General features: G+C 43.3%; 1 protein-coding gene, 1 long non-coding RNA gene and 1 pseudogene across 3 annotated transcripts; 1 reads left to right on the top strand and 2 right to left on the bottom strand.

Annotated features, from left to right (window-relative positions):
* Nucleotides 1–1,247: 1,247 nt before the first annotated feature.
* Nucleotides 1,248–18,111, bottom strand: LOC135968889 (uncharacterized). The gene is made up of 3 exons (XR_010583904.2): nt 17,974–18,111; nt 3,213–3,316; nt 1,248–2,342 (listed from the first exon to the last, which is right to left on the bottom strand). It is a non-coding gene; the product is annotated as an uncharacterized lncRNA (long non-coding RNA).
* Nucleotides 12,041–14,209, top strand: LOC123570488 (cytoplasmic polyadenylated homeobox-like protein 2; annotated as a pseudogene).
* Nucleotides 18,112–18,221: 110 nt separating the features above from the next.
* Nucleotides 18,222–27,815, bottom strand: TERF2IP (TERF2 interacting protein). Of its 2 annotated transcripts, none has more exons than XR_012429167.1 (3): nt 26,906–27,815; nt 21,223–21,347; nt 18,222–19,445 (listed from the first exon to the last, which is right to left on the bottom strand). XR_012429167.1 is itself a non-coding variant. In XM_005592589.4 (3 exons), the coding sequence occupies exons 1-3, from the start codon at nt 27,703–27,705 to the stop codon at nt 19,038–19,040; spliced, it is 1,203 nt and encodes a 400-aa protein (XP_005592646.1). In that variant the 5' UTR covers nt 27,706–27,815; the 3' UTR covers nt 18,222–19,037. The 2 variants fall into 2 exon arrangements, 1 of the variants encoding a protein (XP_005592646.1); XM_005592589.4 differs by having other exon boundaries at nt 27,036–27,815.
* Between the last annotated feature and the right edge of the window lie 20 nt (nt 27,816–27,835).

Raw genomic sequence — 27,835 nt, 5'->3', positions numbered from 1 at the left:
CGCAATCTCGGCTCACTGCAAGCTCCGCCTCCCGGGTTCACGCCATTCTCCTGCCTCAGCCTCCCGAGTAGCTGGGACTACAGGCGCCCGCCACTGCGCCCGGCTAATTTTTTCTGTTTTTAGTAGAGACGGGGTTTCACCATGGTCTCGATCTCCTGACCTTGTGATCCGCCCGCCTCGGCCTCCCAAAGTGCTGGGATTACAGGCGTGAGCCACCGCGCCCGGCTTTTTTTTTTTAAGACAGAGTTTCACTCTGCCGCCCAGGCTACAGTGCAGTGGTGCAATCTCAGCTCACTGCAAGCTCTCCCGGGTTCACGCCATTGTCCTGCCTCAGCCTCCCTAGTAGCTGGGACTACAGGCGCCAGCCACTGTGCCCGGCTAATTTTTTGTATTTTTAGTAGAGACAGGGTTTCACCATGTTAGCCAGGATGATCTCGATCTCCTGACCTCGTGATCCACCTGCCTCAGCCTCCCAAAGTGCTGGGATTACAGGCATGAGCCACCGCACCCAGCCAGAAAACAGATTCTTATTGCACTTATGCAAACATGTTGCCAGGAATTAAGAACAGTCACAATTAATTTACAAGTTCTTGAGAAATTAGGCAGAGAGAGAAATATGCCTCAAATTCTGTTTACAAGAGTATACTCTACTCAATTTTTAAAGGCTATAAATAGCTCAAAAAAAAAAAAAAAAAAAAAAAAAAAAACTCTCCAGACTCTGAAGAATCAGCAATGTTCGTAACAAACAACAGCAACAAAAAGCAATAAAAATTTATTTCAGTCCTCCATTAGTCCAGTCCATGCAATCAACTCCCTGCTCTGCTTCAAAATAGGTCAGCAATATTTATGAACATGTCCGCCTTTCCATTCATGCCCTGGAAGTTTTCTCTCTAATCCAATGGCACAATCTCCAAAGTTATCAGAAATCTGCATTTAAGAGTCCTTTTTGGTTGGGAACAGTGGCTCACACCTATAATCTCAGCACTTTGGGAAGCCGAGGTGGGCAGATCACTTGAGGTCAGGAGTTCGAGACTAGCCTGGCCAACATGGCAAAATCCCATTTCTACCAAAAATACAAAAACTAGCCAGTCATGGTGACACATGCCTGTAATCCCAGCCACTCAGGTGGCTGTGGCAAGAGAATCGCTTGAACCCAGGAGACAGAGGTTGCAGTGAGCCAAGCTTGTACCACTGCACTCCAACCTGGGTAACAAAGTGAGACTCTGTCTCAAAAAAAAAAAAAAAAGTTTTTGTTTATGAACTCTCCCAAAGAAGCAAGCCCTGGACTGTAGTTATAAGTCTTTTTCTTTTTTTTTTTTTTTTTTTTGAGAAAAATCAAAGCAAAAAAAACAATAATGGGTGACAAAAGTCTTAAGACAGCCATAGTTAAAGACAGAGTCAACAAGGAAATTTGCTTATTTCTGTGGCATACAACAATTACAATAATCACAATTACTACTGACAATATATATTAAGACATATGAGAATTTTTAAAATCTCATAGGCTCCTGGAACACACATTAACAACACATCTATATAAATACAACCCAAAGGAAGCTAAACACCACCTCAGATTTGACAATGCTTCCTACAAAACTCTTACATAACAAATAAGTCTAATAAGGCTAATGTGTCTCTCTCAGACTTCTGGAAACTAATTTTAATTAAATTAAAATTGAATTAATTTTGTGATTAATTTTAACTATTAAAATTTTAATCAGTTCCACCATAAGGTAAGATTTCCATCAATGTTTTATAACCTTTTATATTTTTTTATTAAAGAGTAGATCTGTGTTCCAAGAAAACTCGGTTTTTCCAACACAGGGGACCAGATGCTGGCCATGCTTCAGTGTGCTTTTGAGATTAATGTTTGATTTATAGAGAAACTCCAGGCCCAGAGTGGTGGCTCACATCTGTAATCCCAGCACCCTGGGAGGCCAAGGCAGGCATGGTGGTATGTGTCTGTGGTCTCAGCTATTCAGGATGTGGAGGTGAGATCACTTGAGCCTGGGAAGCAGAGGTTGTGGTGAGCCGTGATGGCACCACTGCACTCCAGCCTGGGTGACAGAGGGAGACCTTGTCTCAAAAGAAACAAATAAAAAAAAAACTGAACTAATCTTATCCCTCAAAATCAGTCCTTACAGTCTCAGGCCACCACCTCTTCTTTGACAGTCCCTGGGCCTAGAAGGATTGAGTGGTTTTTATTCCCGGACCCGTGTCTCATGAAAACAGTTTATTTTGATTATCATCTTCTACTGAGTCTGAAGATGAGACTCCAACTGGTGTTAACACTTAAGATTTAGCAGGGGGTGGTGGCTTTTTCAGACTCAGGAGTCAAAGCCCTGAAAGTTAACAGAACTAGGATTAGGTAATGGGATATTTATACCACAGAAAGTATTATCATTCTCTCTAACATGTCACAAATTAAAATACTGTGATATGTGTCCAAGAGTTACTGTCTGCAGCACTTCAAGACATTTTATTAAAGTAATTAAGCTATTCATTGCATATATCTAATTGCTAGCATTCTAGTGACAGAACTGTCACCAAAAGCTTCAAAAAGTGATAGGTCCTATGTCAAACTTATCAAAGTAAGATAACTTTTCTCTCCATCATAAAAAAATAGCAAACGCAAATATCAGTTTTGGAAATTCAATATGAGGCTAAATAATCTCCCTTCACTTAAATATTATAGGACAAAACAAAAACAAAGTAAAAGCAAGCACAGAATAATTTCTTTTCAGCTATTTTGAAAAAGCATCATCACATATTACTAAGATTGTTTTCTAGATAACATACTGACAACCGATTAGGTAGCTTTCATTACTAAAATCTTCAAACCAGTGCAACATTTGTATATATTTTGTTTTCAAGTCCATACATGAAGGCCCATCAGTGATAGATAAATGGCTTAGGATTAAAAATAACTAGAAAATGGCTGGGGGTGGTGGCTCACATCTGTAATCCCAGAGTGTCCACTCTAAAACAGTCAGGGCATTCCCTCTCTCAGTCAGTGGGCCTTGTTCAACCTGCAAATGGAAATTCCTTTAAAAATTTGCCATGTTGAGAGGAGCAGATTCTGCTGTCTGGACCCACAAAGGACATTCACCTATCAGGATACAGATGGCAAATTTCAAAGGCTATTCTTCCCAGGCAATCAGGAACACACTTGGGGCTGGCAGCAGTGCAGCCAGAGAGAGACAGAAACTCACCTCCAGCGAAAACTGGGTTGGCAGCAGCTTAGGAAAGCTTCTGAGACTCCCAGCCCTTGGGAGCCAAGCCATGAGCAACGCGTTCAGGGTCAGGGAACCAAAATCTGCTACCAAAACACCAGGGGTTCAGTCTAGGTCGTACTTCTGGCCACAAAGGAAGCCAATCACTGAGAAAATAATTATTGCAGCCTAGGAGGTAGGAGATCAGTCTCAAATCCATCTCCCTGACTGACTAAAATTAGGGGTTTATATAGCAGGCAAGAAATATAACTATGTATGTGAAAACAGGAACTCAGGAGGGGTAAGGAAGCAATTGTGATGAATTAAGGGACTGGGGTCTCATTGTTTAGATGTGATGATCCAGTGAGTGTCAGTTCTTTGTTAATTCTTTATTTTATTTTATTTTTTTTTGTTACTTAGGCTGGAGCATAGATGCACGATCTTGGCTCACTGAAACCTCTGCCTCCTGGGTTCAAGCCTCCTCCTGCCTCAGCCACCCAGTAGCAGGGATTACAAGCACACACGACCACACCCAGCTAGTTTTTTCACCATGTTGATTAGGGTGGTCTGGAATTCCTAACCCTGAGTAATCCATCCGTCTCAGCATCCCAAGGTGCTGGGATTAAAGGCGTGAGCCACTATGTCTGGCCAAGTTTTAGTTCTTTAATACTTTTTGAGAGGCCTGGGAGTCCTTTCCTAAAAATAAAAAAATTAAAACTCACATAAAACAAGTAACTTTCAAGCTTTAAGACAAGAAGAGTCCATTTCTAGTTTATCAGAAAACAGCTGTCAATGAAACTATTGGGTCAGTTTCAGTCAGTGGTCCCTTAGCAGTGGAGAATTACATAAATCAGCCTATTGTTCAATCAAAGCTGTAGTTATGGCTCTTGGAACAGAGAAGCTCAGTATCTAATGGTTGGTGAACTGCCACTGCTTCAGCATTGCTTATCTCGAGGCCAGTGCTTGTTTAGCTGCTAGAGATAAAGTAAACCCTTGTGGCAGTTAGAGCATAGTTTATTCTTTTTTTTTTTTTTTTTTTGAGGTGGAGTCTTGCTCTGTTGCCTAGGCTGGAGTACAGTGGTGCGATCTCAGCTCACTGCAACCTCTGCCTCCTGGGTTCAAGCAATTCTCCTGCCTCAGCCTCCTGAGTAGCTGGGATTACAGACACACGCCACAATGCCCAGCTAATTTTTTTGTATTTTTAGGAGAGACAAGGTATCACCATGTTGACCAGGTTGATCTTGAACTCCTGACCTCAAGTGATCCTCCAGCCTCAGCCTCCAAAAGTGCTGGGATTATAGGTGTGAGCTACCGTGCTTGGCGCATAGTTTATTCTTTAAGTGTAAGGGTGTGTGACTTAATCCATGCCTCACAGTGCCTTAGGTCCTGTTTATTAATTTGCTTTTACTGCCACCAAGAGTTACTTTTGTCAGTCTCATGATCTCCATTTAAATATTAATGCTGGTCAGCTGTGTCTAAACCACAAAAGTGAGAAATATAATGAGATGTGTCTGGGAACTCAGTTTTTTGGGGGTATTTTGCTTTTTTTTTTTTTTTTTTTTTTTGAGACAGAGTTGCTCTGTCACCCAGGCTAGAGTGCAGTGGTACAATCTCGGCACACTGCAACCTGCGCCTCCCGGGTTGAAGCGATTCTCCTGCCTCAGCCTCCTGAGTAACTGGGATTACAGGTATCCATCATCACACCCGACTAATTTTTTAACTTTTTGTGGAGATGGGATTTCGCCATGTTGGCCAGGGTGGTCTCCAACTCCTGACCTCAGGTGACCGCCCACCTCGGACTCCCACAGTGCTGGGATTACAGGCCTGAGCCACCACACCTGGCCAGAACTCAGTTTTTAAGGTTTTTCTGAGGTTCCTTTGGCTAAGGTGGGTGGGGGGGCAGTTCATTGAGTTGTTTGGGGGGCTTGGAATTTTATTTTTAGTTCTCACAAGAGTGTACAGAATCACTGTTATATAGAATAAGTGTGTGGGGAAAGGCATGGAATCAGCTGTCAGACTGCCAGGGTCGGAGACCTGACCCTGGGCTCTGAACAATTCTACACCAAAGGTTCTTACCTGTAAAATGAGGATGAAAATATGGTATTGAAGAATTAAAGAAGAAAACTAATCTCAATGAATAGAAGATAGGATTGAAAAGGTGGGTTCTGTAAATAAATCAAAAAAGCATGACTAGGATGGATGCATGATTAGGGTGGGCACCTCAGTATATTTAAAGTAATTCGGCTTTACAGTTCATTATTTTTTCAGTTGGAAAGACCCTGGACTAGAGATTCTACATGTCTTCCCAAGATGAGTGCCTTTGGTAGAGAACTCAGTGTGTTTTGTTGTGAGAAGACTGTTTCCATGAAAACTGGGGTTTTGTAGGGCTTCATCTTTCACCTTATAATAGTGAAGATTGCGGGCAGTCAGTTTGACTGGTGTTATTCACTCAGGGTACAATTGGACACTGCAGCTTTCAGATAGGACTAGGCGTTTAAAAATTAAACCCAATTATGGTTCTTGTTTATAAAATTATTTGGTTTTTAGGCAGACAAAAATGCCTACAGATCAAATTTTATTAAAAGGTAAAAAATCTTGGGGGGAAGTTCGAATGGATAGATTCTACATCAGACAAAGACTAGCTGTGTACTAATAATTATTAAAGCAGAGCAATTGGGGCTGGATGCGGTGGCTCATGCCTGTAATCCCAACACTTTGGGAGGCAGAGGTGGGAGGATAGCTTGAGTCCAGAAGTTTGAGACAAGCCTAGGCAACATAGCAAGACCCTATTTCTACGAAAAAAATAAAAACTGGCCAGGTGTGGTGCATGCCTATGGTTCCAGCTACTTGGGAGCCTGAGGCAGGAGGGATCATTTGAGCCCAAGAGTTGGAGGCTGCCATAGGCTATGATCATGCCACTGCACTCCAGCCTGGGTGACAGAATGAGGCCTTTTCTCTTAAAAAACAAAAATGTCCTAGGTATTGTTTTTTTCCTAGCTCACAAATGTGGCAGTTTTTTATTCTGTGGTTTTGTTCAGAAATATTGTGAGAACTTTCATATCTAAAGTATGGAAGAGGCTTTGTCACTCTTTGAAGCATCTTGGGTTAGGCTTAGGTTTATTGTTATTGATGACTCCTGGATGGAATGAGAAGGTCACATGTAAGGGCTCATTCTGTGTTTTGTATGTATTTTTCTTTTTTTGGAGACAGAGTTTTGCTCTTGTCACCCAGGCCAGAGTGCAATGGCGCAATCTCAGCTCACTGCAACCTCCATCTCCCAGGTTCAAGCAATTCTCCTGCCTCAACCTCCCAAGTAGCTGGGATTACAGGCGCCCACCACCACATCCAGCTAATTTTTGTAGTTTTAGTAGAGACAGGGTTTTGCCATGTTGCTCTGGCTGGTCTCGAACTCCTAACCTCAGAAGGCTGGGCTGGGAAGATCGCTTGAGCCCAGCAGGTCAAGGCTGCAATGACCCATGATTGCACCATTGCACTACAGCTTGGGTGGACAGAGAGAGACTCTATCTCCAAAACAAAACAAAACAAAAAATCATAAATGCAGGATCACAGGTGTGAGCCACTCCACCCGGCATACACAAGATTCTGTCTCAACTTTCGTACTGTACATTTGTGGCCCCTTCTCTTACAGTGAATGCCCTAGTTCAATTTATATTCAGTTGCTCTGTCCTACAATACGTGCAAAATTATTTTGAAATTGTAAACCAATGCCAATCAAGGTAATTTTTTTTTTTTTTTTTTTTTTTGAGATGGAGTCTCACTCTGTAGCCCAGGCAGGGGTGCAGTGGTGGAATCTCGGCTCACTACAATCTCCACCTCCCGGGTTCAAGCGATTCTCCTGCCTTAGCACATCAGGTATTTTCCACTGCACTCCAGCCTGGGTGACAGAGAAAGACTCTGTCTCAAAGAAAAATATAAAGAAGTAAGCAGTATATAGCAATTCATCACATAGGAAAATAGTATTATTATGTATGTATGTATGTGAAATACAGTGGGTATGTATTGTGAAAACCAGACTGCAATGAGGCAAATTTGGAAGCAGGGGATGAGTTAATGCTGCTGTAGTTAGTGGAGGTGACGGTGGTTTGGGCCAGCTTGCTGATAATTATTTTGTTTAAGGAGGCTGAAGATAGGGCCCCAAGCTCTTCTAGCGTGTAGAGTTTCTGGTGAGAAATCTGCTGTTAATCTGATAGGTTTTCCTTTAGAGGTTTCCTGGTGCTTTTGTCTCATGGCTCTTAAGGTTCTTTCTTTCCTCATTTTAACTTTAGATGAACCTGATGACAATGTGCCTAGGCGATTATTTTTTGGGATGAATTTCCCAGATGTTCTTTGAGTTTCTTGTATATGGATGTCTAGGTCTCTAGCAAGTCCAGGGAAGTTTTCCTTGATTATTCCCCCAAATATGTCTTTCAAACTTTTAGATTTCTCTTCTTCCTCAGGAATGCCAATTATTCTTAGGTTTGGTCATTTAACATAATCCCAAACTTCTTGGAGGCTTTGTTCATTTTTTCTTATTCTTTTTTCTTTGTCTTTGTTGGCTGAGATTAATTCAAAAATCTTGTCTTGAAGCACTGAAGTTCTTTCTTCTGCTTGTTTGATTCTATTACTGAGGCTTTCCAGAGAATTTTGCATTGCTCTAAGTACATCTGTTATTTCCTGAAGTTTTTGTTGTTTTTTATTTATGCTGTATATTTCACTGAAGATTTCTCCCCTTATTCCTTTTCTTCGTTTTTTCATCTCCTTAAATTGTACTTCACCTTTTCTGATGCCTCCTTGACTAGCTTAATAACTGACCTTGTGAATTCCTTTTCAGGTAAATCATGGATTTCTTTTTGGTTTGACTCCATTGCTGGTGAGGTAGTGTGATTTTTTTGGGGGGTGTTAAAGAACCTTGCTTTGTCACATTGTAGCAGGACAAGCCAGAGGCAAAATCCCTCAGACACCCAGTTTAAGAAGGAAGGGGTTTATTCAGCTGGGAGCTTCAGCAAGGCTCACGTCTTCAACAACTGAGCTCCCCGAGTGAGCAATTCCTGTCCCTTTTAAGGGCTCACAACTCTAAGGGGGTCCACGTGAGAGGGTCATGATAGATTGAGCAAGCAGGGGTTACATGACTGGGGGCTGCAAACACCGGTAATTAGAACAGAACAGAACAGGATAGGGATTTTCACAGTGCTTTTCTATATAATGTCTGTAATCTATAGATAACATAACCGATTAGGTCAGGGGTCAATCTTTAACTACCAGGCCCAGGGTGCGGCACCAGGCTGTCTGCTTGTGGATTTCATTTCTGCCTTTTAGTTTTTACTTCTTTTTTCTTTGGAGCAGAAATTGGGCATAAGACAATATGAGGGGTGATCTCCTCCCTTAATATTACCACAATTACTTTTCCGGTTCCTTCTCATTTGGGTAGGCTATCTCAGAGGGAAGCGCTAGGGCTCGAGGCTGCTGTTCAGATTCTTTTGTCCCACAGGGTGTTCCCTTGATGTAGTACTCTTTTTCTTTTCCCAGGGATATGGCTTCCTGTGAGCCGAGCTGTAGTTGTTGTTATCTGTCTTCTGGATCTAGCTACCCAGTAGGTCTTCTGGGCTCCGGGCTGGTGCTGGGAGGTTGTCTACACAGAGTCCCGTGATGTGAATCATCTGCAGGTCTCTTAGCTGTGGATACCAGCACCTGCTCTGGTGGAGGTGACTGGGGATGAAATGGACCCTGTGAGGGTCCTTAGTTTTGCTTGTTTAATGCACTATTTTTGTGCTTGTTGGCCTCCTGTCAGGAGGTCCCATTTTGAAGAGAGCATCACAGTATTTGGGGTGTCTCCCGGGCCCTTCAGGAGCAATCTACTTCCTTGAGAGGGTCTGTGGGTTCTCTCAGCTTTCCTGGTTTATTCCTGCCGTAGTTCTGGAGCAAAAGTTCACCATGTGAGTCTCCACACACTGCTCTGTCTGTCTGTGTGGGAGCTGCAATCTAGTCCTGCCTCTTGTCCGCCATGATCTCTCAATTCTTCAACTGAGTTAAAACTTTAAATGCCAGGCAGCTGAAGCTCTGGCAGTGGCACAGTCCTTTCTGTAAATACACATTCTTACAGTATTACCTTTTTTTTTTTTTTACATTTCTGAATTTCTGACCATTGAGTTTCTCAATTTTTGGTATTGCTTATTAATCATTTTCAATGCCCATCAAAGGACAGGCTTATGAAAGGGAGTTCATGGAAAGTGGCAATTTAAATTGCATTGCATTGCCTTGAGCTGCCTGTGTTTATAGAAAGTGCCCCTATTGTAATCAGGAGGCAATCATGACTAGGGCAGGAGCATAGAAGGCACTGTGATATATGAAAGTAGACACTTGCTTTTTTTGGTTAGACTCTCATGAGCACTGCCTCCCACTGGCTCTATAAACTCTGACAAATTCGTGACTCTCCTAGTCCATTTTCTGTTGCTTAGAACAGAGTATCTGAAATTGAATGAATATAAAGAAAACATTTCTTTCTTATAGTTATGGAGGCTGAGAAGTCCAAGGTCAAGGGGCCGCATCTGGTGAGAGCTTTCTTGCTGGTGGGGACCACAAGGTGGTACACGGTATCACATGGCAAGGTGGCTGAGGGTACTAGCTCAGGGGTCTTACTTACCCTTGTAAAGCCATCAGTACCACTCCCATGATAAGCCATTAATCTATTAAACCATGAATGTGTTAATCCATTCATGAGAGCAAAGTCCTTTTGATCCAATCACCTCTTAAGGCCTCACCTCTCAGTGCTGCCACGTTGAAGACTGACGTTTTGTTTTTTTGTTTGTTTTTGTTTTTGTTTTGAGATGGAGTTTCGCTCTTGTTGCCCAGGCTGGAATGCAATGGCGCCATCTCGGCTCACCACAACCTCTGCCTACCCCATTCAAGCGATTCTCCTGCCTCAGCCTGCTGAGTAGCTGGGATTGCAGGCATGTGCCACTATGCCTGGCTAATTTTGTATTTTTACAAATAGTAGAGACGGGGTTTCTCCATGTTGGTCAGGCTGGTCTCGAACTCCTGACCTCAAGTGATCTGCCCACCTCAGCCTCCAAAAGTGCTGGGATTACAGACGTGAGCCACCGCACCTGGCCGAAGATTAGGTTTTATAAAACAAAAGTATCTGAGACAGATCTTAATCAATGTAGAAAGTTTCGTCAAGGTTAAGAATGTGCCTGTGACACAGCTTCAGGAGGTCCTGATGACACGAGCCCAAGGTGGTCAGGCCACAACTTGGTTTTATAGATTTTAGGGAGACGTAAGTCGTCAGTTGATACATGTAAGATATATGTTGGTTGGGTCTGGAAAGGCAGGACAACTGGAAGCAGGGGCTTCCAAGTCATAGGCAGATTCAAAGATTTTCTTATTGGTAGTCAGTTGAAAGAGTTATTATCACTAGAAAGGAATGTCTGGGTTACCATAAGGAATTGTGGAGACCAAAGTGTTGTCATGCTGATGAAGCCACCAGGTGGCAGACTTCAGAGAGAATAGACTGTTTCTTATCAGACTTGAAGAGTCTATGTTTCTTATCATACTTGAAGAGTGTGTTTTATCAGTAATCCCTAAAGAATGGAGGGTATAATGAGGCCTGCCTGGCTCCCATTTGCCATCATGGTCTGAACTAGTTTTTCAGTTAACTTTGGAAAGCCCTTGGCTGAGAGGAGGGGTCCATTCAGATGGTTGGGGGGCTTTAGAATTGTATTTTTGGTTTACAATTTCAACATGAGTTTTGGTGGGGACATTTAAACCACAGCACTCCTGCACCTCAGCTTTTTCTAAAATATGTGTAATTTTCTGTGTTGTAGGTGCCTGGTTCATTGTGCCTAGTCATGGTTTTGTTTTAAACAATTATCCTGTGTATGGATCAAAGATCCTTGTAGCTTTAGTGCTCCTCATAGCCTAAAGCAATTCTGAGCTTAGTAGCACAGGACATAGAAATATAAAAATAAGAGGTTCCTATTAGATTATGCAAGTAACTTACCCTGTTGCCTGAACCATAACAATTATCTCCAGCCGGGCGCGGTGGCTCATGCCTGTAATCCCAGCACTTTGGGAGGCTGAGGCGGGCAGATTATGAGGTCAGGAGATTGAGACCATCCTGGCTAACACGGTGAAACCCCATCTCTACTAAAAATACAAAAAATTAGCCGGGCGTGGTGGCAGGAGCCTGTAGTCCCAGCTACTCAGGAGGCTGAGGCAGGAGAATGGCATGAACCCGGGAGGCAGCGCTTACAGTGAGCCAAGATTGCACCACTGCACTCCAGTCTGGGCAACAGAGCGAGACTGCGTCTCAAAAAAGAAAAAAAAAAATTTCTCCCTTATTCAAACCATAGCTTCTTGGGATGCACCACAGCTTGGGTACAAAAAGCATTTTCTCATCTCTGCCTCCCTCAAAGCCTGAATAATCTGGGTATTTGAATATTATTATCCTCTTTTTAGGGGAGAGAAAAACAAAGATTAGACAAATTGAATGAAATAACTACAGTTATTCTAAATATATAATTGGTTTTCTGCTGTTTCCTGGCATGCAATTCTCAAAATACTTAGAATCTCCGAAGTGATGTCTTTTTGTACACTAATGAGTTGACTGATGGTTGGTAGACCCTAGTAGCTTCAGGATGAGAGCTGGAAAGATCCAAGCAGGTTTAGAGGGTTGGGACTTTCAGCCCCACCCTCCAACTTCTGGGGAGGGGAAGGTGCTGATGGTTAAGTTGATCACCAGCAGTCAATGGTTCAATCAATTATGCCTATGCAATGAAGCCTCCATTAAAAAAAAAAAAGAGTAGGTTTGGGGAGCTTCCAGATAGCTGAACATGTGGAAGTTCCTGGAGAGTGGCTTGTCCAGGGAGGGCATGAAAGCTCTGCATCCCTTTCCCCATATCTCACCCTATGAATCCATATCCTTTGTAACAAACTGGTAAACATATGTGATTCCTTGAGTTCTGTGAGCTGCTCTGGCAAGTTAATCAAACCCAAAAAGGAGGTCACAGGAGCCCCAACCCGAAGCCAGTCAGCCAAAAGTTGTAAAAGCCCAGACTTGCAACTGGCATCTGAAAGAGGGGCAGTCTTGCAGGACTGAGCCCTCCACCTGTGGGATCTGACAGTATTTCCAGGTAGGCAGTGCTGGAATTGAATTGGAGGATGCCCAGCTGTTGTGCACTGCACAACTGATTGCTTGCCTTGTGTGCGGGGAAACACATTTGCTCACAGTAGTCTTTCTGTGATTGTTGTGGTATGAGAGCAGAAGAAAAATGGTTTCTTCTCCTCAGAGGGTCATACAACAAATATATGGTCAATAAATAATTGAAACAATTGCACTCTACCTGTGACTCTTGAACCCAATGTATGTAAGAATGTGCATATATGCAACAGAAATGGTATCAGAAAATACATTATTAATTCTTCCTGGTGGAAGAGCATGAGTAAAGTAGCAGGGTTGTAGGAACAATCCACATCTAGGTGGGACAGCTGGGAGCCTCTTCTGTAGCACAGAGTGGGTCTCAGTGAGCAAGCAGGAGAAGATTGCAAATAGGTCACAAGTAGTTTGGAGATAGATTCTGGACAGCCTAGGTTTACATGTAAACCATGGTGTCACTGTCTCCAGTGAAGGAGGTTATGGTTCTAGAAATGCATGATGCATGACCTCTGGTATAATATGTGCAGTTCTAGGACAGATTGTCTTATTTTTTATATGCCTTAATGTCCGAAGGCAAGTCAGGGACTCTGCTTTTAAGAGGCTTAAAAAGAAAAAGCCTCCTACATAAAGGAATGGGTAGAGGAATATAATCAGGTAAGCAGATTTGATAATACAAAATTATCTTTTCCCTTTAGACCTGGTTCCAAAATAATAGAGCCAGACTTCCACCTGCAGAAAGACACAGATTATTTGTTATTTGGAAAAAACACGATTTCCCAGTCCAAGCCCATCCCTGTTTAAGCCTCCAGGAAACCCAGGCTGCAGCTTCCAACTATGCCACAGAGCAGAGTTTTTCCTGTGCCAAGAGTGCTCTGATGAGTACAGCTGGTTGCTCCCCTCTGGAGAAACAGAGGATTCCCAGTCAACAGATGGGCTACAATTGCTTCTCTTTGGAGAACTAAGAGATTCTCAGTCAACAGGTGGGCCCCCAGTGCTCTTATCTGGAGAAACCGGGGATTCCCAGTCAGCAGGTGGCCTCCCAGAGCTACCATCTGGTCACAGGCACTGAAAAGCAACCACGCTGTGGAGTATGGAGGTGACACAGGAAGTGGGCATTCTACTGACTATCATTTTCTCAGCTACAACTCTGCAGTATGCCTTCATCCTCCTCCATCTTCTGTGCCATATTTTCATGGAGAAAGGACTGAAACCAGGGAAAGCCAGCATGCAAGTCCCTTCCTTTTGGATTATGCTCAAGGTGCATATGGGGTGGAGAGGCCTCAGGAAGAGCAGAAGACAGACGGTTGTCGTTGCTCATTTTGTCTCTCACTGCTGCAAGAACAGCAGCAGAATGATTGGCAGTATCACCCGCAGCAGCACCAACAGCCTCAGAATTACTTAGAGGGGATGATGGTCCAGGAACGGCTGCCGATGGACTGGGGTCCTTGGGATCTAGGGAAGCAGTGGCCCTCGGCTCAGTCACAGCTGCAGTCAACTGCCTCAGAATAATGGAAAGCCGTTGTGCTCTCAACTGCAGCACGTGCCTCCCCAAATAGCTGCCGACTCACCCCTGCTGCCTCTGGGGCAAGATATGCAGGAAGGGGCTTCAGAGCAACCCAGGACTCAAATGCAGCAGTTTTAGGTTGAGGGGTCTACAAGGGCCTGCCACAGGGACCCAACGATGCAGCTTTGCAAAGTATTGCTAAGTGTCAGAACCACAGCCACAGATCAAGCCCACAGTCACCCACACAGCAGGCCAAAGCAAAGTCATCTCCAGAAGCCTTGACATAAAAAATAAAAATAAGTAAATAAATAAAAATCAAAAAAAAAAAAAAAAAAAAAAAAAGCCAGCCGAGGTGAGGTTATTTGAGCCTAAGAGTTCATGACAAGAGCCTGGGCAACGTGGTGAGACCCCAACTTTAAAAAAAAAAAAAAAAAAAGGTGGCTTTTTTTTTTTTTTTGAGAGGGAGTCTCGCTCTGTCGCCCAGGCTGGAGTGCAGTGGCCGGATCTCGCTCACTGCAAGCTCCGCCTCCCGGGTTCACGTCATTCTCCTGCCTCAGCCTCCCGAGCAGCTGGGACTACAGGCGCCCGCCACCTCGCCCGGCTAGTTTTTTTTTTTGTATTTTTTAGTAGAGACGGGGTTTCACGGGGTTAGCAAGGATGGTCTCGATCTCCTGACCTCGTGATCCGCCCGTCTCGGCCTCCCAAAGTGCTGGGATTACCGGCTTGAGCCACCGCGCCCGGCCAAAAAAAAACCACTTTTTAAAAAAAATTAGCTGTGTGTGATAGTGAGCTCCTGTGGTACCAGCTACTCAGGAGGCTGGTTCAGGAGGATCGCTTGAGCCCAGGAGTTCAAGACTAGCCTGGGAAACATCAGAAGACCCTAATTTCTTTAAAAAAAAAAAAAAAAAAATTTAAGCCAGGCACAATGGCATGTGCCTGCAGTCCCATTTAACTGGGAGGCTGAGATGGAAGTATCACTTGAGCCTGGGAGGTGGAGGCTGCAGTGAGCTGTGATCGTTCCACTACACTCTGGCCTGAGTGACTGAGTGAGATTGTGTCTCAAAAAAAAAAAAAAAGTCTTCAGGAAGGCTCCACGAGCTGTTGGTCCCTTCTTGTAGAGAAGCAGTATCCACATGTCTTATAGTTCCTGAACTCATGACCATATATTTTATGGTGGCCTGGAGAAGCCTGGCTCTACAAAGTATGGATTGAAAAACCAACAAATGCTGGGCGGGGTGGCTTAGCTGGGTGTGGTAGCTCACACCTGTAATCCCAGCACTTTGGAAGGCTAAGGCAGGTGGATCACATGAGATCAGGAGTTCCAGACCAGCCTGGTCAACATGTCAAAACCTGGTCTGTAAAAAAATTCAAAAAATGAGCCAAGCATGGTGGCACGCATCTGTGGTCCCAGCTACTCGGAGGCTGAGGCACACAAATGGCTGAACCCAGGAAGAAGAGGTTGCAGTGAGCCAAGATCACACCACTGCACTTCAGCTTAGGCAACAGAGTGAGATTCTGTCTTACAAAAGAAAAAGAAAAAATGTAACAAAATAATCATATACGTGGATAGAAAGCGCATGTAAAGATAATTATGCCATTATAAAAGACACTGTAAATGCATTTTTTCTCAACTGATTTTTTGAAAATTGCATAAGTGTGTAAGTTGGTCCTGTAACATAGAAGTCTAATGTATGTATTTTGACAATAACAGAAGGAGGTACATGATCACAGATGCTAATAAAAATGATCATAGCTGCTAAAGTAATCCTTATAATAACGTATTGTTGGATTTGTAATATTAATATATGTAATATATATACCACAAAAACAGGGGAAAGAGAATAGTCATATAGGAGTAACATCTATGTATATTTCTTTCTTTTTTTTTTTTTTTTGAGACAGAGTCTCGCTCTGTCGCCCAGGCTGGAGTGCAGTGGCGCGATCTCAGCTCACTGCAAGCTCCGCCTCCTGGGTTTACGCCATTCTCCTGCCTCACCTCCCGAGTAGCTGGGACTACAGGCGCCCGCCACCTCGCCTGGCTAGTTTTTTGTATTTTTTAGTAGAGACGGGGTTTCACCGTGTTAGCCAGGATGGTCTCGATCTCCTGACCTCGTGATCCGCCCGTCTCGGCCTCCCAAAGTGCTGGGATTACAGGCTTGAGCCACCGCGCCCGGCCCTATTTCACTGGACTTAAGCTAATATAAATCTGAAACTAATTCTGATCAGATATGTATGGCAAATCCTAGAGAAACCACTTTTAAACACTCAAAATATACAGCAAAAATTAATTAAACTGTTGGCCAGGCATAGTGGCTCATGCCTGTAATCCCAGCACTTTGAGAGGCCAAGGCAGGGACATCACTTGAGCCCAGGAGTTTGAGGCTGCAGTGAGCTATGATAGTGCCACTGCATTCCAGCCTGGGTGACAGAGAGATCCCCTGTCTCTAAAAAAGGAAAATAAAATGCTATTTAATGTATTAGAAACTACTCATTTAATGCAAAAGAAATCAGTAAACATCATGTTCGCCATCTTTTCAAATACCCCACTTACAACGGTCCCAGCATAATTGGGGTGGCCCCCATTTCGCAAAGCTGAGGACTGGGTCTTCCCGCAGCTCTGCAGGACCAGATGACACGACAGTGAACAACCACACCATCAAGACTGTCTCAGCCTTCTGCGCCAATCCCGAACCCCATTCCTGCAGACCCTGGGCCAGGACCTAAACCAAAGCTGCAGCTCGCTGGGGCAACATTGATTGCCCAAGGTGAGGACTGAGCACAGACAGCCCTGGGGACTCTCTAGAGCAGACTCCTGATAATGCAACCAATGGCAAGTGTGAACCGCTAGACAGAATCCTATCTCCAGGTAATGGAGGCCGAGAACTGACAAACCCAAGATATGGGTGCCTAGGCCAATAGGAAACACAAACAGCCTGTTACTAAGGAGAAACTGGACTCTAAGCCCTTAAAAAGTGATAAAAATATTTTCTGCTAGCCAAATTCAAATTTTGTTTGCCTTCCAGAGCATTGAGGTATACTCACATGTGACCTGGATGGGCACTTTAATTTTTAAATCCAGATCCCAATCCCCACCAGGCTTTCAGTGTTCTTTACCCTCACCCACACATTTCTGATTTTTTTTTTTTGTTTTTTTCCCCACACACTCTTGATTTTGAGTGTACCTCTGCCTCAGCCTACTACCATTCAGGTGTTTAACCTTTAAGAACCATGACAAGGAGAATCAAGGCCCTTGCCAGAGTATCAACGTATCAAAACCAGTTCAGACTGGTACAGATGAATGTCGGTAAGCACCTGGACTCTGGTGGGCTCAATGTTTTACTTCAGCCGGAAAACGGCGAAGCCGTCAGGTGATGAAATAGAGAAAAGGATGTCTCAACAAGTGAAGGACCCAGTAAACTATCTGAACTCCCAAAAGGGTTTTATGTAGAAGTGATTGTCACATATAAAGATTTTGTTCCAATTACTGAAAAGATCCTCAACTATTGGAAAATCATGGACTAGTGGCCCTGGTGCAGAACCAGGATTGGCTGCTGAATTCTGAAAACCAGGACTCGGCTCAACATTTAAATTTGATAGATGCCTTGATTCCCATTTTGTGTTTGTGAAAAGTGTGTGTGTTTAATTTTGCTGTAAAACATAATAACAATAAGCAATAAATATTTTCTTGAAGGAAAAAAAAATGAGGAGAGCAGGCATTTAGTACAAATGATGATTCCAGGATGCACTGTATGGAAGTGGGGAGTGAGACAAAAGAAGGAAGCCTATGCAGGATGCATTCATAAGTAGATTCCCACTGTGGGCAACTATGTTTAATACTACTGGGGACCTCTAAAAGATGGCGTGGAAACCATTATCCCACTCAAAGGATAACTTTCAGATATACAGTTGTGTAACTTCTCTGGTCGGCAGGGAAGCTGGGTAGGCACCCTCGAATTCCCATACAGGGGCATTAACTCCATAGCACTTCAAGCAGAGAGAAAGCCTCAAGCAGGTGCTTATTGCAAGATTCCTGTTAGTGGCATATGCTAGAGAATGATGAGTGCCCGGGAAATATGGATGAGGTCCTGACACCTTCTGCTACCCACCTGCTGGTCCCTGATTGGTTTCTCTCTCCTTTGGCTTTCAGCAGTTCAGCTCATTTTGCCACTTCTCACAGTGCTTGATGCAACTCTTCTCTTTGCTCCATCCAGAAGAACTAGTATCTTTCCAATGGCCTATTCACTCTAAAATGGAACCACTTTATCAGTTGTAATTAACAATAACTGTTAGTTCCTTTGTGGTTTTTATACCTAAAAAGTTTTGTGTATACAATCAAAACACTTACTGACAAGACTCGAATACAAAGTTATATTTATTTTCAACAATGAAAACAACACAACAAAGTGGAGTCAATCCACTAATTTGTTAAATCGAACACAATGCTTAGCACAAACTATACTCAATAAATAACACATTAACCAAGTAACATTATTCTTAAGACTCTCTAGGGTTGTGTGCGTGTTTTAAGGAAAACTGAGGGGTAGGTAAACAAAGACATCCTGCAGACTTGACTGAGAAGGGCTCCAAAAAAAGAACAGCCAAAGAGCAGGGTCCCCAAACACTAAGTTAGCAAAATGAATACAGCATTTTCAAAGCAGTCTAGAAATCAGAGCTCACTGGGGGAAATGACAAGGGTTTGGGGATATCTGTGTTCAAGGCCTCATAATTAAATCTTCCCATATTTCTAGATTCTTTATTTGGAATCTATCCCAATCTAAAGGAGCTTCTGCCAAAGGACAGGAGATTACTTATGCTGCCTGAAATGGCCTATGCCTCCTAAATTTCCTTTCACTTTGTCACTAATATAGCAAGGGTTCCATTCCAACAAAGGATTACTACTATGTAGACCAACTGCTGTCTGGTTTAGATCTTCCTTTCATAAACACATTGATACTTGTTCAAGGAGAGTTGTAAATACATCCAATTTCTTTTCTTTTTATCCCCCTCTACAACTCTGCTTGGCTACAAAATCTAGGACTCACAGAGCAACAGCAGCAATGGTCAAAAATTAAGTGCCAGTTCCAATGCAAGAACTCTCCAAAGTTCATTGGTCACAATTTTTTTTAACCACCTCATCTACCATGACTTTTTTTTCTCATTATCTTGCCAATTATTTCTTTCGAAATTCAATCCTCCGAGCTACATTCTGAGCACCAAATTTTTTGACCAATGCCTCCCTGGTATCCTCATCATCTTTTTGCAAATCTATGTCATCTTGTCGGGACCAAATGGGGTATCCATCAGCTCTCTGACCAGATGCTAAGAAGGCGGAAGTAGCCTCCAGCTCACCACTATTTTTTAGGAAGGCCTGTGTAACTGTTGACAGATCCAAGTTAAACTTCTCCATTAACTGCCGAATGATCTTAATGGCAGCTCCCACCTCTGGTTGAGAAACTTTTTCTTCTTCTTCTTCTTCCTCCTCCTCATCAGGCTGTGTTTCTGAGTCTTCCTCAGGTGTGGGTGGATCATCATCACACATAGTTATATGTATTTCAAAATCAGGAGGGCTCTCATCCACCTAGACAGAATAATGAGTAAAATCAGCTCCTAATTACCAAGCCTTGAATTCTTACAATATCTGGTCTCTTCCAACTATCACCCCCTTGCCCTATGCATTCCAATCACATTGGACTTCCTTCAGTTCCTCTTAATATGCTGTGTTCCCTCTTACATTTATTCATGTTTGATGTGTATGTATATGTACACGTGTGTGTGTGTACATGCACGTGTGTGGGGTTAGGGGGAGTATATGTGTATATGTGTGTATAATTGACTACAGTATTTCAATAGAATATTAGAAGCTATACTGAATATGAAAAATATATGTATATATAAAGAGAGACACACATATATGTGCACACATGTTCATTAGATTTGTTAAATATTTGACTTCACTCTCAAGACTGTAAGCTCCTAAGGACAGGAATTGTATGTTTTGCTCATCACCACATCTCCAATACCTACCAATGCCTATATATAACAGGTACTCAAAAAGCATTGCTGCATGAATATATTAGGGCTTCCAAGGTATACTAGTTAGACAGATTACAAAGCATGCTATATGAGAAGAGGCCTAGGTAGGTCATGTTTGAGAGCTGAGTGTTGGAAGTTTATGAAAAATGAACCAAATATCAAATAACAAAACACAGACTACAAAAAGCAACAATCCCTAAATCCTACCAATTCCTGTGCATTCCTTCACTCATCAATTACAGAAGCTTTAGATTATTTCCCTTGTTTGGACTGAAGCCTAACCATTTTTCTTTGTTAATATGAAAAGTTAGGCCGGGCGCGGTGGCTGAAGCCTGTAATCCCAGCACTTTGGGAGGCCGAGACGGGCGGATCACGAGGTCAGGAGATCAAGACCATCCTGGCTAACACGGTGAAACCCCATCTCTACTAAAAAATACAAAAAAAAAAACTAGCCGGGCAAGGTGGCAGACGCCTGTAGTCCCAGCTACTCAGGAGGCTGAGGCAGGAGAACGGCGTGAACCCGGGAGGCGGAGCAGCCACTGCACTCCAGCCTGGGTGACAGAGTGAGACTCCGTCTCAAAAAATAAATAAATAAATAAAAGTTAATTCACAAGACCCTTTATCCTTGAAAAATATAAAATTTGGACCTTTAAAAAACTTATCATTATTGTATGGGTCCTGTCTTTCTCTGTAGCTATTATCAAATATAGGATTCTAAGAGAGTAATAGAAGCTAGACTGAATATGGAAGAGCTAAAACATTTCAAAAAAGGTCAAAGTACACAAAAAGCTAAATTTGCTTGATAAAAAAAAATTACTATAATTAGCTGGGCATGGTGGCACATGCCTGTAATCCCAGCTACCCGGTAGGCTGCGGCAGGAGAATCGCTGGAACCTGGGAAGCGGAGGCTGCAGTGAGCTGAGATGGCGGACGCCACTGCACTCCAGCCTGGGTGACAGCGAGACTCCATCTCAAAAAAATAGAAAAAAGAAGTACTATAAACTTTTTGAAAAACATATTCACATTAAAGTACTCAAAGTGGGATGCTTTATACTGTTTATATAACTGTCCCTATTCTACCCAATTTTTCTCCCTTTCCCCCTCAACTTGTCCTGCCAAAAACTAAAAGCTTTGTGAAGCAAAAGCTTCAGGGCAACATGTCTGAAGCCCAGATCAGTCCCATTTTCCATTTTTCCTTTCCATCTTGAACTCCTCTCTCACTTTCCTGAGCCCCAGGTAGATGAAAAAGGTGGATAGGATAATCAGTTTCAAAGAAGAATGAAGGTAGGGACAAAAATAATGAGTAAATCTAGTTAACATACCACAACCTCCTCAAACTCCCGGGTGGCTTCCACAAGCATCTTTTTGACTGCTTCTTCATTCTCCTGGATTTCTTCCTTCACATACTCTTCTTCAGGCAAATCTGGAGTTCTCTTATTCTGTGGTTCTGTTAAAGAGAAGAACAGGACAGACTAGCAGTAGCCTCTTTTACACAAACCAAAAATATATTGTCTGCTGTGCAAGCTCTGGGCCAGGAGTGAGCCTGCACTTTTTTTTTTCTATCAGAAGACATCTGTTTTTGATTCAGAAGGGTAAAAAAAGTCTAAGACGTGTTCATACACTCATTTCTATGCTTACTTCTGAAAAGATGTACTATCCAAATGATTATACATTCTTAAACTGACATATAAAAAATGCTCTTCAAGTTTAATTCATTTTTTGCTTTGTATTTACAGACTTTGCAAATTAACAAAAATGTGTCATAAATTGGGTTCCTTGAGAAACAAACTCTGAGATGGAGACTGACATTTAAAGAATTGGGGAGCGATATTGGGAAAACCTTTGTGGAAGAGAAGGAAAGCAGGAGTCGGCAGAGAGAGAAGCTGATTTATCAAAGAGTTATAAGGCCTCAGCCAAAACCATGGGCAACTCTGGAGCTAGGAAGGCCCTTCAGAATTGACCAAGCTGGGGCCAAGGAGCAGAGACTTTGTAACTCTGCAAATATCAATCACTGGATGGTGGCAGCCCTAAGAAGACAGGACGACTTTGGGCAAGGCAGCTCTCCTAGCAGCCAAAGGCAGATCTGGGCCATGTACCACAATCCACCATATACCACCTACAAAAAGGAGGGCCTTCTAAATTTAAACATCCGGTTTCTTCCCCTTTACATTTTGTTCTCTGAAGATTTAACTCTGCTCCTTTTCTGCTTACTAAAATATACAACAAAGGGGCAGCAAGAGGGAGTTTTTCATGATGGAATTGTTCTAAATCCCAATTTGGGTGCTGGTTACAAAATATAACATATGTTAAAACACATATAACTGGAAAAGAGAACAGCAGTCCCTCAAAAAATTCAATATAATTTCATGATGACAACCCACAAGGAAAAAGAAAAAATTAAACATAAAATTACTATATGATCCAGCAATTGCATTTCTAGGCATAAACCTAAAATAATGGAAAGCAGGGTCTCAAACAGATACTAGTCATACCCATGTTCACAGCCACATTATTCAAAATAGACAAAAGATGGAAATAAGTCAAATGCCCATTGATAGATGAATGGATAAACAAAACATAGTATATACACACAATGGAATATTATTCACCCTTAAAAAGGAATGAAATTCTGACACATGCTACAACATGGATGAACTTTGAAGATACTATGCAAAGTGAAATAAGCCAGACACAAAAGGGCAAATAGTACACGATTCTACTTGTATGAGGTATCTAGAAAGATTGAATTCATAGAAACAGAAGGTGGAATGGTTGTTTCCAGAGGCTGAGAGGAGGGAGAAATGGGGAGTTAGTGTTTAATAGGCATGTTTCTGACCCCTAAAAGCAGAAAATAATAAAAGGCATGGAGTTTTAGTTTTAGAAAATGAGTAAGTTCTAGATACAGATGTTGGTGACAGTTGCCCAACAATGTGAATGCACTTAATAATGCCACTGAACAGAACACTTAAAAAACTATTTGAATTGTAAATTTTATGACATATACATTTTACCACAATAAAAAAGTTTTTAAAATGCATGTACACACCATAAAAAGTTAATTTTATTGTATGTATTTAGTTAAATTCTTAAATAGTAACTTAAAAACCCTTATCTTTGAGAGATACATGCTAAAACAGATAAAATGATATGATGTCTGGCATTTGCTTCAAAATAGTCCAGGAAGTTGGGATGAAAGATACAGATTTCAAAAACGCCATGAACTACAATCAGGTGAAGGTGGGTGATGGCTACCTGCAATATAGCTCATTACACTATTCTTTATTTGTAAATGCTTGGAATTCTCTATAATAAAAAGTAAATTACTGTTCATTCACATAATGAAATACAGTGCAATCAATGAGAAAAGAATGAGGGAAATCTTTATGCAGACTACACAAACACTTCAAGATAAATAAGTTTTAAAAAAGTAAACCACAGAGTAAGCTGATGTCTAGTGTGCTAGTACTACTACGAGCAAAGGGGACATGTAACAGACAAGGGACGATAATAAAGGTTGCCTCTAGGAAGGACCTAGGAAAAAGGGTATGTAAATAGGGAGACTGCCTTTCAGTATGTACCCATTTGTTCTCTGAGTATATCTACGGGATAAACTCCTAGAACAAAACTGCCATTTTTAAGGGAATATACATTATAAATGTCATCAGATATTGTCAAAATGTCCCCCAAAGAAATTGTATCAATTTCTGTTAACAACGTAGGAATATACTTGTTTTCCCATATACTAACTTTGGATATTATCCATTGTATTGACTTTTGCCAATCTTACAGATAAAATATAACATCTCCTTGCTCTGATTTACTTTAAAAAATAAATAACTTGGGGAGCTTGTGTTCTATTTTGTATAATGGAAGCTATCTCAATTCATCAAATAAATACACAACAATTCCAACACATTTATTATCTCACAGGTCTCATGGGTCAAAGTATAGCTTATACTGACCCTCTCCTCAGGGTCTGATTTACTTTCTTTTTGTTTTTTTTTTCAAGATGGACTCTGGCTCTATCGCCCAGGCTGGAGTGCAGGGGCTTGATCTCAGCTCACTGCAACCTGCACCTCCCCTGTTCAAGCAATTTTCATGACTCAGCCTCCCGAGTAGCTGGGATTACAGGCGCAGGCCACCATGCCTGGATAGTTTTTGTAGTTTTAGCAGAGACGGAGTTTCTCCATGTTGACCAGGCTGGTCTCGAACTCCTGACCTCACATGATCTGCCGCCGCTTGGCCTCCCAAAGTGCTAGGATTACAGGCGTGAGCCACCGCACCAGTCTGATATACTTTCATTTAATAATAGAATATTTCTTCATTTGTTTATTGGCCGCTTATTTATTTCCTTTTCTGGGAACTTCCTGTTCCATTTCCTTTTCTCATTTTTCTATTAGTTTTCTTTTTACTTAATGACTTCTTAATGACAAAGAGCTCTTTAGACATTAAAGAAACTAAGTCTATTGCAATGTATTAGGAATGTTTTTCCAGCATACCCTCTGACTTTATTTATCATGAGAAGTTCTTAATTTTCAGGTAATCAAATATATAAACCTTTTTCTTAGTCTTTTTGGCTTCATGACTTACCACCATGCTAATATTTTTTACTTTTTTTCTTCTGGCAAATCAGGCAGCATCCTGAACCACAAATGGTTCAGAGCAATTCCCACTGTACTGATATATTCATTCATATCTTCTCTTACTCATTTTAGAATTTTCTAATTTTTACATTTACATATCTTATTATCAAAAGATTACTTAGAGGGATAGGATGAATCCAGCTCAATTTTGTCCCAAGTTCCAAACGGCTTGCCAATAGTCCCAACATCACAGATTTAAAAGCAAGGCCTGGACACAGCATGCTGGCTCACACTGGAATCCTAGCACTTTTGGAAGGCCAAGTTGGGCAGATTGCTTGAGCCCAGGAGTTTGAGACCAGCCTGGGCAACATGGCCAAATCCTGTCTCCACAAAAAAATACAAAAATTAGCTAGGTGTTCTGACGAGTGCCTGTAGTCCCAGCTACTTGGGAAGCTGAGGTGGGAGGATCCACTGAGCCTGGGAGGTCAAGGCTGCAGTGAGCCGTGATCGCACTACTGCACTCCAGCTGTGTGCCAGAGTAAGACCCTGTCTCAACATATACAAATAAAAATAAAAGCAAGGCCTTACATGATGACATACTTCACCCATACACATAGCCCTAACCTCATCTGCTAGATTAATTCCATTAGAGCCACTCTGTTCTCTTGGTGGCTCCAAAAACACACCAGTCACACTCCCACATAAGGGCATTTGCCCTGGCTTCCTCCTCTGCCTGAACACTCTTCCCCAGATATCCACCTGGGTTGCTCTTTCTCTTCCTTCGGTCTCTGCTTAAACATCAGCTTATGAGAGTCACTTTCTCTTATCATCCTATAGGAAAAACCTCCTCCCCAACCCTTTACATTCTTGAATTATTTTTCTCCATAGCCCTTACCACCCCCCAGTTACCATGTTATAAGCTCCATGACCACACGGACTTTTATTTGTTATATTCCAGCGGGACAACAATGTCTGGCACTCAAATATCTGCTGAATGAATGAAGCCGAAACGTCACTTTTACCAAAAACAAAATTCCTACTAAGCATACTGAACAAGAGAAAAAGATTTTACTCCCCAGACTCCAAGTGTTAAATGGAGTAGCCATACAGGCAAAGAAAAGGTAGGAGGATTAGGGAGGGGGAGGAGAAGCAGCATGCCTCCTTAAACAAAAGGGTCTGTCAGTTTGTCAATGCCAGATATGTCACAAGTACATCTTAACAGCCTAGCTCTGCATCCTAGTCATACTGAACTCCAATTTTCAACTCAACTGCCTTCAAAATTCACTTCACCTAAGCAAGACCAGGAAGAGACCTTCCAACTGCCGAGAACCTTCTTAAGTCCATAGGCATTCAGTTACGCCACAGCATTAAAATGAACAAGTCTGGTACGCTTTTATACTAAATCTACCTGAACATAGCAGCAATCTTTTTTAAAAAGGAGTCTGTGGAACATCTCTTAACAGAAACACAAGAAGCCAGTTATCCCGTCGGTAACTGGTGGGCAGGAAGGACGAGATAAATTATTATTATTATTATTTTTTTTTTGAGACGGAGTCTCGCTGTCACCCACGCTGCAGAGCAGTGGCGCAGTCTCGGCTCACTCCGCTCCCCCGAGGTTCAAGCGATTCTCCTGCCTCAGCCTCCTGAGTATCTGGGACTACAGGAACTCTCCGCCACGGCCGGCTAATTTTTGTATTTTTAGTAGAGACGTGGTTTCGCCATTTGGTCAGGCTCCTCTCGAACTCCTGACCTCGTGTGATCCGCCCGCCTCGGCCTCCCAACGTGCTGGGATTACAGGCTTGAGCCACCTCGCCCGGCCAAGAGAGGGCTTTCTATATATTCTTTTTGTAACTTTTGAATACAGAACCATGTTAACATTCTAGTCAATGGTAAAGTAAATTAAAACTAGACCCAGAAGCTGGGTGTGATGGCTCACGCCTGTAATCCCAACACTTTGGGAGGCCGAGGCGGGAGGATCGCTTGAGCCCAAGAGTTCAAGACCTGTCAGGGCAACACAGCGAGACCCCCATCTCTACAACAATTTTTTTTTTTTTTTTTTTTTTTTTTTTTTTTGGCGGGACGCGGTGGCGTCAGAGTGTAGTCCCAGCTACTTGGGAGGCTGAAGCGGGAGATTCGCTTGAGCCCGGGAGGTCCAGGATACAGTGGGTCGTGATCGCGCGGCTGCATCACACACACCCTGAGCGACGGAGCGAGCCCCCACTCAAAAACTAAAAACAAAAAACGACGAGAGCCCAGACATGGTGGCTTACTCCTGTAATCCCAACACTGTGGTTAGCTGAGGCAGGAGGATCACTTGAGCTCAGGAGTTCAGACCAGCTTCGGCAACACAGACCCCATCGCAAACAAATAACAACAATAATAAACCCGGGAGCGAGGAGGAAAGAAAATGGTGCAAATTTACCCGGATGTCAACAGGGGGAGGGGCCAATCGCTGCTACCCAAGATGCCAAGATGGACGCCAGGCAGCCGGGAAAAAGACCCCAACCCCACCCGCGCAGCCGTCCGCGAGGCCCCGCGCACAGCCCCCTCACCCCCGCTATCCGCGGCCTCCGGGTCCTCCTCCGCCTTCCGCTTGAGCTTCTGGGAGGAGGGGCTAACCGGCGCGTCCCCCAGCAGGTACTTATGCTCCTGGCCCCGCAGGTGCTTGAGGTAGCGGTCCTTCAGGGACTGCCACGAGTGCTGCGTGAGCGAGCTCTTCTCCATCGCTTTCCACAAGGCGTTACCGGTGACGGAACTGGGCGAGCGGGCATTTTCCTTCACGTAGGTCAGGATGGCTACGTCGTCCGCATCCGTGAAGGCGATCCGCCCCGCGAGCCGCTGCGGCTCCGGCTCTGCAGCGCCCTCGGCCAGGGCGCCGGGCTTTGCTTCCGAGCCGGTGTCCGCCGCCGAGGCGGAGCCCAGCCGATAGGCCTCCAGCTCCAGCCTCTCGTTGCGCTCCACGCAGTCCAGGATGTACTGCGTGGAGATGAAATCACCCGAGGCCTCGGCCAGCGCCTCCCCGGGCTGGGCCAGCAGCACCGCCCCGGGCTCCTGCACCCGGCACACGGTGCCGCCGCCGTGCAGGATGAGCGTCGACAGCCGGCGCTTGGCCGGGCTGGGCCGCACGTAGAAGGACATGGAGCTGCCGTCCTCCCTCACGAACAGAGTCGAGGAATGGGTAGGCCCGTTGGGGTCTTTGCCCAAATCCATCGCCTCCGCCATGTCTGACGCCGAGCACTACTAGAAGAGCTGCCTCCTCACGAGCCCCCGGCACACAGAGCGCGACTGACTGAGCTGTCGCAGCAGACGCCTCAGATGCGAAGCGCAGCACTGAGCCTGCGCAACAGCAGCC

The sequence above is a fragment of the Macaca fascicularis genome, chromosome 20 (genome assembly GCF_037993035.2).
Source record: "Macaca fascicularis isolate 582-1 chromosome 20, T2T-MFA8v1.1".
Lineage (NCBI taxonomy): Eukaryota > Metazoa > Chordata > Mammalia > Primates > Cercopithecidae > Macaca > Macaca fascicularis.
The sequence above is the reverse complement of the archived record's forward strand: the minus strand, read 5'-3'. Positions and strand labels throughout refer to the sequence as shown.